The 12,704-nt window shown below is 47.1% G+C and overlaps 1 protein-coding gene across 1 annotated transcript in view; it reads left to right on the forward strand.

The window, feature by feature from the left end:
- Window positions 1–279: 279 nt before the first annotated feature.
- Window positions 280–12,704, forward strand: part of EGFR (epidermal growth factor receptor) — a 191,024-nt gene continuing 178,599 nt past the window's right edge. Inside the window, exon 1 of the mRNA XM_007463679.1 lies at window positions 280–367. Coding sequence (XP_007463741.1) covers window positions 280–367 — 88 coding nt within the window. The remainder of the gene's footprint in view (window positions 368–12,704) is intronic.

A 12,704-nucleotide genomic window follows, 5' to 3' on the forward strand; every position in this document is an offset into this window, starting at 1 on the left:
CTGTCCTGCCGGCCGACGCTCCTCCCGCCGGTTCCTCCTCCGCTAGGCACGCCGTCCGCCCCTCCTCCCGGTCCCTCCTCCTTCGGCTCGGCCTCCCAGCGCCCCCGCCCCCGCCCCAGAGAGCTAGACATCCTGGCGGCCGGCGCAGCGCGCAGCCTCCGCCCCGGCTCGGTGCGCACGCCCGCGGCCCCGCGCTAGCCCCGTCCGCCCCGCGCCGCCGAGTCCCGCGCCCCCTGCACAGCCGCCGCTGCGTCCCGACCGAGTGCGGAGCCCGGCGCGATGCGACGCTCCGAAGCGGGCCGCGCCGTGCTCCTGGCGCTGCTGGCCGCGCACTTCCAGGCGAGTCCGGCGCTGGAGGAGAAGAAAGGTAAGGCTGCCCGCGCCGCCGTCCTTCCCGTCCTGGGCGGCCGCGCTTCTGCCGGGCCGCAGAGGAACGCGCGCCTCGGTTCCGGGCGGCGGGGCACCTCGGGCGCGAGGCGCGGCGGGCCGAGGGTCCCGGAGCGTGGCTTTCCCGTCCGCTCTCCTGCCCTCCGCCGGGTGGAAGCCCCGGCGAGCGCTTGGTGCGGGGCGGATGCGTCCCGGCACGTGCGTCAGCAGTAAGCCCGGGCCCGGGGGCCGAGGAGAGGCGCGGGGTCCATCCCGCCCCCTCGGACCTCCGGAACGGGAGCGGCCCTCCGCACCCGCGCCCCGCCCCCGGGCCGGCTCTCCGACCCCGCGAGCCCTCCTCCCGGCGCACCCTTGACCCTGAGAGCTCGTCCCGGACACCAGCCACCTGTGCTGCGCAGCTGGGAGGGCCGCCCCTCCCTTCGGCACGGCCCGTCCGCGACCCCCCTGTCGCCGCGAGCTGCCCCCGGCCGTCCGCGCCCTCCCAGACGGTGGGCTCTCGTGAGTGGTGGCTTCCCGGGACTCCCGAGACTCGCCCCCACCTGCAGCCTTTGGGCCGCGTGTCCGCGCTGCGCGGTGGAGTGGACAGAGCGGTGGGACCGGCCCCGGCGCGACAGCCGGGTCCTGGTGCGAATGCCCCAGGGGCGGAACCCTTCCTGGCCGGGGCCCCGCGGTTTCAAAACAGGACTCACAGCAAGCTTTCCTCCCCAAAATCCAGAGATTTTTCTCTTTGGGATGTGTCTTCTAGCTTTTTGAAGAATTTGACATTAGGCCAACCAAAATATTAAACTTAACTTAAAAAAAAAAAAAAAAAGGATTGATGTCCATGGCTCATGTGTGCCCTGTCCAGACCCAACATGAGCGAGTCTGGCTTCGTGACTACTGACCATAAACTCACTTGACACAAGAAACATGCCTCAGAAGGTTTAATTGCACAATTTCAAGATCGAGCAGCCCGGGTTCCGAGAGTCAGGTCTGTACTTGCTGTTGATGTCATTGGCACAGGGAGTTGGGTTTGGGGCTGAGCGCCTTTGCTGTGGGAGCGCTAAGGCATAAAGCAGTGGTTCCCAAACTTGGTTGCAAATTAGAATCACTTGGACTTTAAAACAAAACAAAACAAATGATGGGTGGCTCACACCCGCAGACTTTCTCATTTTTCTGGTCTGGGGTGAGATCTGGCATCTGTATTTTAAAAAGCTCCTCCGGTGCTTTTGTTGGGCAGCTGGGTTTGGCAATCACTGGCAATGGAGGTGGAATCTCTGGAGAGCTTACCTGCCCATTTACAAAGCTCTTTTGGAACATCTGGAGTTTTAACAGTCTTGCAAAAATGTGGGAACGAGGACGTGGGGGTGATTTCAGTAATAAGGGATTAGTCTTTTCCCTGATGGGCTCCCCTACTCCATGCTGTGAACCCGGGAGGCTGTGGTCCTGCGCCTGAATCAGTTGACAATAGGGTTCTTCTAGGCAGGTGGCAAGGGGACCCCATCCTTATTTTAAATGAAACTCTTGGAGTGCATCCAAAGCATCGCTTTTCTCACTCCAGAAATGTTCCCAGCTCCTTGCCGTTAACCCTTTGAATACTACTGTTAGTGCTTGGAGATTTGTTTCTAAGAAATATATAAATACCACTTAATTTGCCTGTTACTCCCGTGTTTGTTTAAAACAGAATCCTCCTGGGTAGAATAGTGAGAGTAGGTAAGCAAATGTCATTGGGCTAAAGTAACATAAAAAGACCAAAGTGTAAGGGGCAGATTATTAACAAAAAGTGTGAAAGACCCATGTCAATCAAATTTGGTCAGTTCTGTTCTAGAAAATTTACTCATTTTAGAGAGATTTGCTTGGTTCTAAGGTATGGTGTCTTTTGTTCTTCCTGCACTTGGTCCTGTCAGACACCGTTTTAAGTGTCCTCTTAATCCTTACATCAACCATACGAGGTGGGTCCTCTCATTATATATGGGGAAACTGAGGTACAGAGAAGCGACTTTCCCACAGCCAGCAAGAGGCAGGATTCAAACTCAGGGCGTCCCCCAGCCCCTGCCTGTGCTGTCCTGTGTGAGTTCTGGTTTCGGGGGAGCCCTGTCGGTGTGTGTGATGTAGGAAGCTGGCAGGGGAGGAAGAGGACCGGGGATGGGGAACCCACCCGGCGCGTGGTCTGGATTCCTGCTGCCCGTCCTCAGGAGACACCTTTTGTGGAGGAGCTCGATCACCAAGTGAGCAATGACCGTGGAGATTGCTGGACGGATGTTGAGCAAGCCCCTTGCTCTTGCAAAACGGAAAGGTGAAGGCGCTACTCCGGAAGTGATCCTGGGTGGTATTCCCAGCCAAGCCAGCCTGCCTGGCCCCTCCTCTGAGGATATCCTTGGTTCAGTAGGTCTGGGCTGTATTGAAGAGGACAAACTCAGGGATTCCAAATTGTATCCAGAGTGAGCCCTCCTTCCTCTAAGGAGACCAGAGGATGGCCACTCAGTCCTGGCCTGGAGGCCAGGAGCCTGTGTCCTTATTCCCGCTCTGTGTGAAGGTGGACATGTCCCTTGCCAGCTCCAGGTCCTTGAGCCCTCATTGCTCAATTCAACGAATATTTATGGAGTGCACAGAATGTGCCAGACTTTATGAATTAAAAGGGGCAGGGGTAATCTTAATGGTTTCTGTTGTTGCTTCCAGAGTGGTCCTTTGGGCCACTAATTAAGTATTAGTAGATTGCTTTTCAGATCTGAAAAGGAGACCAGCGTCTGTGTGTCTGTCATCTGTCCACACCCGGGTAGCTCCGTCTAGCAGTAACAGGCTGATAGCTCCCATCGGCTTTGGACTGCCATTTCAGGCTTCATATGTTTAGTTTTATAGTCCATAGATTTTCAGAAACTTACTCTGAAGTTTGAAGAAGCCGGTTGCCAGAATCCATTGTGCTGTGTAATTAGACTTGGTCCATGTGATGGCACTAACATGTTTTAAAATGTTTTTAGAGGTAGTATCAGTAAAGAGGAAGAATTCTGCCCTGTTTGAAAAGAAAATACTCTTTGTTTTTCCTTTGATCAAAGCTCCAGGACCAGCAGCTAGTGTCTGAAACTTTCTTGACAGGAGTGGCAAGCCAGCTCTAACATTGAATTGATGATCATGGTGTTTAAGAGAAGATAGCCCCATGCCGGTGCCCCAAGCCCTGATATGGGGGCAGGGTCAGAGTGTTGTGGACACACGGCTTGTTGAAGGACACCTAAGAAATCGGCTGGCACTCGCCCTGTGGCTTGCTGTGAAATTTGTGCTTGTGTGTGTGTTTGTGTTTTCATTTGGACTTAGTATAGTAGAAACGGGCTTATGGTTTTACCAATAGAGGTATGTTTTGAGAAAAGGTCCAAGTTCTAGAACATGGCTCACCCATGTGTTGTTTCCTTGTGGACACAATTTAAAAATTATATTATGCCCCTCAGATTTCTGCTGAACAAATCCCATTTTTGTTTTCTTCTGTCACTTGTGGACATTTGAAATTATGATAAGAAACATTTTTGGTCTCAGTTAATTATTACTGGCTTATTTCTGAACCATCAACACACATGGAACAGAACTTACATCTTAGCTTGTTCTCGTAGGTCGTTCCCGTTTGCATCAGAGCTTCTGCCCATACCTTCTTTTTCATCTCCCTTCTGAAAGCTTGTCTTTTCTGAGAAAATTCCAACAGTTGTCTCTTTGCACAGCATCTAAGGGTAGTCTGCCATCCAGCCCATGGGCGTAAGCAGGAGAGCTTGAATTCGGGCAAGGATCCAGGCTTTGAGACTTACGCCAAATAACCGGTTTGACTGAAATTTTCACATTTTCAGAGTCATCAGGTCCAGCTTCCTTGCAACAGGTTTAGATAGAAACACTCGATTCAGTTGTCTAGAAAGTTCCCTGAGCCAGCTGGGGCAGGAGGGGTAGCTGGGGGGCCGGCGAGCAGTGGTGGCTTGTTTACTTAGCCTCATTAGAAGCTAAGAACTGGATTTGACATTTTAATCTCCGAAGACGCTGAAGTATAAGATCAAATGTCTGACCCTGCTGACTGAGCATCTGTGAGTTGCATATGCTTAAAATAAACTTTACTCCTACCAAATTTCAGCAGCTTTGCTTAAGAAAGTCGTCTGTGAAAGCTTGAGTGTGGGGTAGAGTTTCCTTCTTTGCCCCACATTATATCCCATTTTGGTGGGTTCTCATGGAAAAACCCAGAGTCCAAGTATCTTTTCTGGCTCTATCTGGAACTTGTCATTATCAAGAGTCTCAAATTGCAATTTAGTGGACTCATGGTTAGGTGAGAATGCCTTGTACACAGTTCTTGTTATAGCCACAATTGCACCTGTTACTAGGGGGCCAGCAAACATGGCCTTGATTTAGTTCATTTAATTGAGTTTATTTAATTATTATTACATAAGTTAACCACTAATGTTCTTCCTTCGAATAAAAGGATGCGTATTGCTATGTATTACAGCCTTGGCTTTTATTTGCTTTTTTTTCTTTACGTTCGAGCCATGGTGACAGTTTGTGCTGTTCCATCCCCGTTTTGAACTCTAGGAATGAATCTGACTTGATACTTGCCCTTAAGTGTCTAGAAGTCAAGTATGGGAAGAGAGATCTATAGAAAACAAGTGTGAAAATGTCACAGAAGCGATGATAGAATTCCATGCAGGATAAAGAAGTCTTCTGGTATTTAGTCCTTGCTTTGAGTTCTACCTGGAGAGGGGGCCAGGTATAGCCCTAAATGGAAGGGATTACTCATTTGAGCCTGCGAAGAGCTATGGGTATTTCCCCAGAGACTATGATGTATGATGTGAAGGGCATTCCGAGAGAAGTGCCAAGAGTAGCAAAGTCCTGAAGAGCCCTGGTGATTCAGTGTGATGGGAGGGGAAGGGAGAGTTGCCGAGCCTCCAGTTCGCGGGGAGCTATATGTGAAGGGAGGGGCACCGTGGAGTTCGAAGCTAGGAGCTGGTGTGACGTGTTTGGTGTTTCAGAAAGATGACTCTAGCAGGATTGTGGGGGATGGATTATAGGGGCAACAGTAGCACTAGGGAGATGGGTGACTCCTGCAGGTGAAATGATGTCGTGGGACCAGTGAGGTTGCAGAACAAGAGACTCAGGCAGATCTGGAGGTAGAACTGATTGATAATTGTGTGTAACGAGTATAAGAAGTGGAGAATCCCGGGATGCCACACAGGCTTCTGACTCGGAAGCCTGGACAAATATAAATCCATTCACAGAGACTGCAAACGCTCCAGGAGGGATGGAGTTGATTGGTGGGATTTGCAGCGCTCAGATGGAAAAGTCCAGGAGGCAGTAGAGCATACAGGTCTGGAGCCCAAGAGAGCCGTGTGGCCTTGAATTGTTGTTTTATTAGACGTTTCAATTGCAGGCATTGTCTTTGGCTGTAGGACAGCTCGCCCCAGCCTGCTTTATGCTCACTGTCACCGTCCATACTGAGCCTGGCCAGGTTGTAGATCACCAGCTGCTTTTCGGACTAGGCTGCTATGGTGAGCAGCCTGACCGGGGCAGTTATCAGCAACTGATGAATAATATATCGTGCATCGAAGTACGTGGGAATTGTATTTGTGGACTACTGCACATCCTCAGATGGGAATCTGCCGTGTCTTATTTAGGACAGCATCAGATTACTTGGTTTTGTACGTTAGTGACTGAACCAAAAAGACCAGGAGGTGACTCCTTTTTTAAAAAACAGCAGCCTTTCCACTTTGAACATTCCTTAGAATCACCAAGGAGCTTCTGAAAAAGAGGATGCCTTGCTGCACCCTAGGCCAGTCCGGTCAAAATTTCTGGAGGATGGAACACCGGCACATACTTTTGAAAACTCCCTAGGGGGTTGTGATGAGTGGAGTAAGTGGTGTGTATAGCTTGCGGCAGAGAAGAAATTTTGTCTTTGTTCTCTGATTCCCATGTTTTACTCATTACATGAGCTTCCTCAGGAGTGAGGGGCTGGTTTATATTTCGTTAATAAATGAGTCTGAGAGTTGCACTTTTTCATGAATTGATACATGAGAAGTCTACTACAGTGGCTCTCAGAGTACGTCCCAAGACAGCAGTAGTAGCGCCTTGAACTTAAGAGAAATGCACATTCCTGAATCCCCAGCCTGGACCTCTGAATAAGGTACTGGGGCTTGGGGCCAGGGTTCGAGAACTGCTAGCATGCTGCCCGCAGGCCTTGAGCTGGGTTCTGGGTACACGCTCGAGGAACGCGGGAACTGTGCTCAGCCTTACTGGATGCACAGTTGGCAGGGCTGGGTGGGGGGAGGGGCACGTGTAGCACAATGTCTCATGATAGACGTGATGGGGGTTTCGGTGGGAGCCCAGAAAAGGGACTGCGTCTATCTCTGGGACAGCAGCAGTGTCTCAGAAAGAGGACATTTAGCTGGAGCTCAGAGAATGAGCTTTTCGCCTGGTCTCCACATGAAAAGAGAGAGATGGTACTGTGGCTGATAGTCCTGTGGCAGGCCCACCGTGGCTGGCCACGTCATAAATGCACAGGTGAAGGCTTTAGCAGTTCCTGCTTCCTTTTCTGAAAGAGCATGAGGAAACTTACAACGTCAAAAGTAAAGTGCCCAAGAGCTGACACATTTTATATTTAAAAAATAAAATGGTCATTTGGTCATCTTCAAAACTAACCAGATATGAAGGATTGAACTAGAATCTGGATTATAGTTCACAGTTTTAACATTCTCCCCAATAGCAAGATTTGTCCCTAAAACTTGTTGTGAATAAGAAAAATGATTTTGTCCGATCCTTTATTTAACTCCTACTACAGAAAGCAAGGAGAAAATGGCCACAAAAGTCTGCATAATTCTAGACACAATAAATACATGTTGAATCACATTGAACTCAGAAAATCTCTCAAATTAATCGAGCCACTATCACTTATGAATTAGAAGACGTCTATTTCCTGATTCACTGTTGAAAATTGCACAGGTCTACCTGTTTATTTGCAGAGCTCATTTGGAAACAACCAAGCAGATTTGTAACGGGATTAATGACTGCAAAATGCTCCCTTGTGCACTCATTCCTGCCTTTAAGTGGAAGGAAATATGGAAGTGGTTCTAGACCACTGTTTACTTAGCAGTTGTTTTAAGAGCATTTATGAAGGATTTTGATCGCAGAAATGTGATACCTGAAGGTTTTACTGCTATGGACATGCAGGCCTGCACATGGTAGATGATGTCATGATGGCCTTAGCAGTTGTAGTCCTTTGCACATGCTATCATTATGACCACTTGCTGAAGTTCCTTTCTTTTACTGTAGGTTTTGGAGAAAACTGATGCATTGCATATAGTCTCTCAGTTTGACAAACTGAATGTATGTGAAAAACTGCATGCTTTAGTTTCTTTGCCCTCAGTCATAAATTCATCTCTACTTTATTGCCTGGAATAAAAACAAATCATTTATTGAATCTGTGCAAGTCCTTAAGGACAGGCAAGTGTTCCCAGAAATCTCTTATAATTGTAAATGGGATTTCAGAAAGTTTTGCAAAAAAAGTTTTTTTTATATCAGAAACCTGGTTTTACTTATTTACCAGCAAATATGGAATACCTGAAGTCTGTAGGGAGATTTTATTGCCATACCCTTTCTGCATTTACACAGTATCTCTTAGTTCATTCGTATGCATCATAAGCTAGAGCAGATGGCTAAAATTGTGCTGAACAAGATAAATTAAACTATTTTAAGTTTCTTCCAGTACTAACTTATAAGATCCTTTCTTTTTTTTAACTAAAGTATACTTTAACATAATATTAGAAAGTTAAAAAATCATCACCTCTTTCACAAGAAAAGAAAAAAACACCCCACTACTTTTGATTAAGTCCAGATGAATGACAGAAAAGCAAAAGGTGGTAGTCTAGTCGAAGCATTATTGTATCACCTGTTGGTATTTAAGGTATTGATTTTTAAATACAGTGCATTTCAGAACTTTTTCTTGGCTTTGATTTGGTACAAAGTTAATAGAGAATCAGAAACCTTTCCTTATAGTTACTTCCTGATTTCTTTCTCTTGCCATTTCCTGATACTTTAATAGACTTTATGCATGGAACATATTTATGAGTGAGAATAATGTATTACCTTAATCTGTCTTCCCTCCCTTGCCTTCTTTGCGTCCTTCCTTTCCTCCTTCCTTTCTCTCTTTCTCTCTTTTTGGAAGCTGTTATGAATAAGCGTTTGCAGAGAAAGAAAACTTCGACAAAAGATTGCAGTGAAAAACTTTGACTAGTGACTGCAGTAATATACTATGTAATTTTTTAAAGTTAGAAAGTATCAAAGACATTCAGTATTTATGATTTTTTTGTACAAATAAGCACATTCTTGTATCATTCCTTAAAAGTGGTGTTGCTAAAGTTTTCCTTAGTATGTAACTTAATGTATTTTTCCCCCAGTAATCTGTTGTTAGTTACAATAGGAAGAGAAAACAGATTAGAATCTACCTTCCTAGTTTCAACTTCCAAAAAAACAACTAAACCAGATGGTTCTGAGCCTCCTGCCAGCTGGAACTGTCTATGAAATTAAAAGCAAATCTAAATGCATGCAAGATATATATTTAAACATGTCGATAATAAACGTATTGTCTCTATAATTTAGATGCTAAAACATTGATGTCATAATAATAATAATAACACCTTGCATTTATACATCACTTCACAGTTTACAAAATGCCTTAATATCCATCTTTCCCAGGCTCCCAACAACCCAACGGGACGGAGATAATTATCCACATTTGAAGGTGCGGGACCCAGGCTCACAGGGGTTCTGCAGTTTGCCCATGGTTACTGGGCTAGTCAACACTTAGGTGCCGAGAGCTTTTCCTGCTTCACAACACACGCTGTCTCCCGACACGTGTGACACATCTGACACAGGTGATACATCTGATACGGGTGATGCGTGTGACACGGGTGACGCATCTGACATGGGTGATGCATGTGACATGGGTGATGCATCTGACACATCTGACGCCTGTGACATATCTGACACGGGTGACGCATCTTACACGGGTGACACATCTGACACAGGTGATGCATCTGACACGGGTCACACATCTGACATGGGTGATGCGTCTGACAGCTGTGACACATCTGACATGGGTGACGCATCTGACACATCTAACATGGGTGACGTCTGACACTTTTGACACATATGACACCTGTGACTCATCTGACGCGGGTAACACATATGACACCTGTGACACATGTCACACGGGTGATGCATCTGACATGGGTGACACCTGTGACACATCTGACACGGGTGACACACCTGACACCTGTGACACGTCTGACACGGGTGACGCATCTGACACGGGTGACACGCTGTCACCCGTGTCAGATGTCCCACACACTCTCCTTACCCCTCCTCTGAGACGTCCCTGGTTCTTCACTGTTGATGCTTCCTATCATTTTTAGTCTTGCTTGTGAATCAAAAAACTAACATAGAGCATTCCTCAACATTTCTGTTATACATGTATTACTTGTTTTTAATGCCCCTCACAATTCTGATCTGTATTGTTCCTTTTCCACTTTTCCTCTTGTTGTCAAGTATTTTTTGAGAGTTATCTCTTATATATGTGTTGTAATAGCCTGTTGCATAAGATATAGGCATTGAATTTATGAGCCTTGAAGACATTTACTTTAGAAATTAAAAGTATAGCTTTATTTTAAAGAGTCATAAGCTTATGTAAATTTGCCAGACCTGTAAATACTTGAAGAAAAACTCGGGGGAGAAAGCACCTTGATGTAGCAGTTGGGTCAGTTCACAATGCGTGTGACAAAGTGTGCTAATTTACTTACACAGTTGTACAAAGAATCGTGTTCTGTGATTTAAATGAAGCACATACTTCAGTTCATTAGGGTGTGTAAACAGCTATGATGAAAAGAGACACACTTAGCATACCGTGTGCTCTCCAGGGATGCTCACGTCTACCTCATACCCTTTAGACAAAGCCATTCTGGCAAGTATCATCCTTGGAGTGTGGACTTATGGAGAATTTATTACAAAAATGAAGCTGTCCCGCTTTGAGGAGCTTTGTCGGTTAAATGGATGGAACAAGGAACATGGCAGTGGGCGGGCCCCTCATTGATGGAGAGACACCTTTCCTCAAAGAATTTCCAGATACGGTGTTCATTCTCCTCCATTACAAAGGAAAGAGCCTTTTTCTGTTATTGTTTATTCCTAACATAGTGGAAACTTTTAGTACTCCAGCAGAAATTCCCCAAGAGTGTGTTTATATTTCATAATTATCAAGGGAAATAGGGAGAATTCTGTATGTAAGCTGAATATTTTTTTTTTTACTTTTTAATATTTATTTAGGCTGTGCCGGGTCTTAGTTGCAGCACATGGGATCTTTGTTGCAGCATGTTTAGTTGCGGCATGCAGACTTTTTAGTTGCGGCATGCGTGTGGGATCTAGTTCCCTGACCGGGGATCGAACCCAGGCCCCCTGCGTTGGGAGCGCGGATTCTTACTCACTGGACCACCAGGGAGGTCCCTGTAGGCTGACTAACTGATCTGCAGTTGCAGCCTGTGTACGCAGGTGTAGGGGCTGTCACTGAGAACGTGATTTTTGCAGCCTGAGATGGCACAGACCCTTACAGTGAACAGGCAGCTAATATATTGATCTCAGGGCCACTTTAGTAACTGAGCCTCTAAGTCTTGCAAAAGTTACTTGGGCAAAAGCTATGCCATTTCACTTTCAATCAGCAAAGTCTGCCCAGCTGAGGCAGAACAGACAGTTAAGCAATTTGATAAAACGGGACAACGTAAAGAGTAAGTCAGATGAGTTGCTCAGATTTTCACTTCACTTTCGGCCTCCAGAGACTTTCTCTTGTTTAAATGCAAATTTAATGATGTCCCTGGCTGGGGGAGGGCATTAAGTGAGAAAGCCCCAGGTTGATGGAGGACTTGGGTGGGTAACCGAGTCCATGTTCCCTCATTACATAGGGATTGTCCTTCAAGTTTTGGCTAGAAAAGCTAGCTTTTTAGGTTGAGCAACGGCTACTAAATAGTCATAGTGTTGCCCAGTTGCAGAAACAAAACATTCAAACTACAGCCAGGGAAAGGAGTAGTCAAAAATTCAAGGTCTAAACCATCCTAGGAGCCAAAGAGAGTGGGTTGTTCGATGCTACGGTGGGGACAGTTCCCAGGAGTGCGTTCTTCTGTTGCAGTTTTTCTTTCTTCCATGGACTTCATTTCGGGGAGGCGTTGGACTTTATTCCCCTTCTAGGCTTGCATCCTCTCATCTGGGTGACGAGGGAGAGGTAGACCGAGGTGGCAGCCACGGTGCAATGCAACGGTGGTGAGCGCAGGGATGCCGAGTGCGTGTTTGTTGAAGTTTCACAGGCCGGGTGACTTTTGGACACTATGTACAAGGTTGCTTTTTAATTAAGAGAGAACCACTGGGTACCACGTAATGTAATAACAGTACGCAGTCCTGATCTCATGACCGTCACATGTCCTGTTCACGAGGTGTTCTGTTGAGCCAGAAAAGGCACAGGCTGAGTTTAAAAGGAGCTTTAAAAGTAACAGATGATAGGGGGCCTTCCCTGGTGGCGCAGTGGTTGAGAGTCCGCCTGCCAATGCAGGGGACGTGGGTTCGTGCCTCCGTCCGGGAAGATCCCACATGCTGCGGAGCGACTGGGCCCGTGAGCCATGGCCGCTGAGCCTGCACATCCAGAGCCTGTGCTCCACAAAGGGAGAGGCCACAACAGTGAGAGGCCCACGTACCGCAAAAAAAAAAAAAAAAAGTAACAGATGATAATTAATTAACACCCAGTGGTTTTGAAATGAGCCATCAAAATGCCAACTCAGCAGTGTCTCTCAGAGATGGGGAGAGGGTGGGATGATGAAGCCCGTCTCTGTCTGAGGAAATGGCTTCGTGAGGTGAGGTGGGAAGAGCGCGTCTGCAAATGAGTTTCCTCAGCGTTTGATCGGTGAAGTTTCATTCTGCGTAGACCTCCGCGTGCACACACCTCTGGTGTGTCTTGGCTGGCCCTGACAGGTGGGAGTCGTGTGCATCCTGACACACGCGGCTGGGACGTTTGCAGGTCGGCGGCACGTGTGTGCCACCTCCAGAGACGTGCAACCACTGCCCTCTGGCCGCCTGCGATTGTCCTCGCTCTGTTGTTGGTGTCATTTTGCCGCAGATGCTTCTGGTCGCTTATCAGTTTTCTGTGCCCACTAGTTGGTATAGAATTGATTCTCCTGAAGAATCTGTATCCCTTTATATTTGGGGTGCTGTAAAGTGGAATGTGTATGTCATTTATTAAAATGTCATTATTAAATGGGGAAAATGTTCTGGGGTTTCTTGACTCAAACAGGGAAAGA

The sequence above is a fragment of the Lipotes vexillifer genome, unplaced genomic scaffold, assembly GCF_000442215.2.
Source record: "Lipotes vexillifer unplaced genomic scaffold, Lipotes_vexillifer_v1.1 scaffold759, whole genome shotgun sequence".
NCBI classification, from domain to species: Eukaryota; Metazoa; Chordata; class Mammalia; order Artiodactyla; family Lipotidae; genus Lipotes; species Lipotes vexillifer.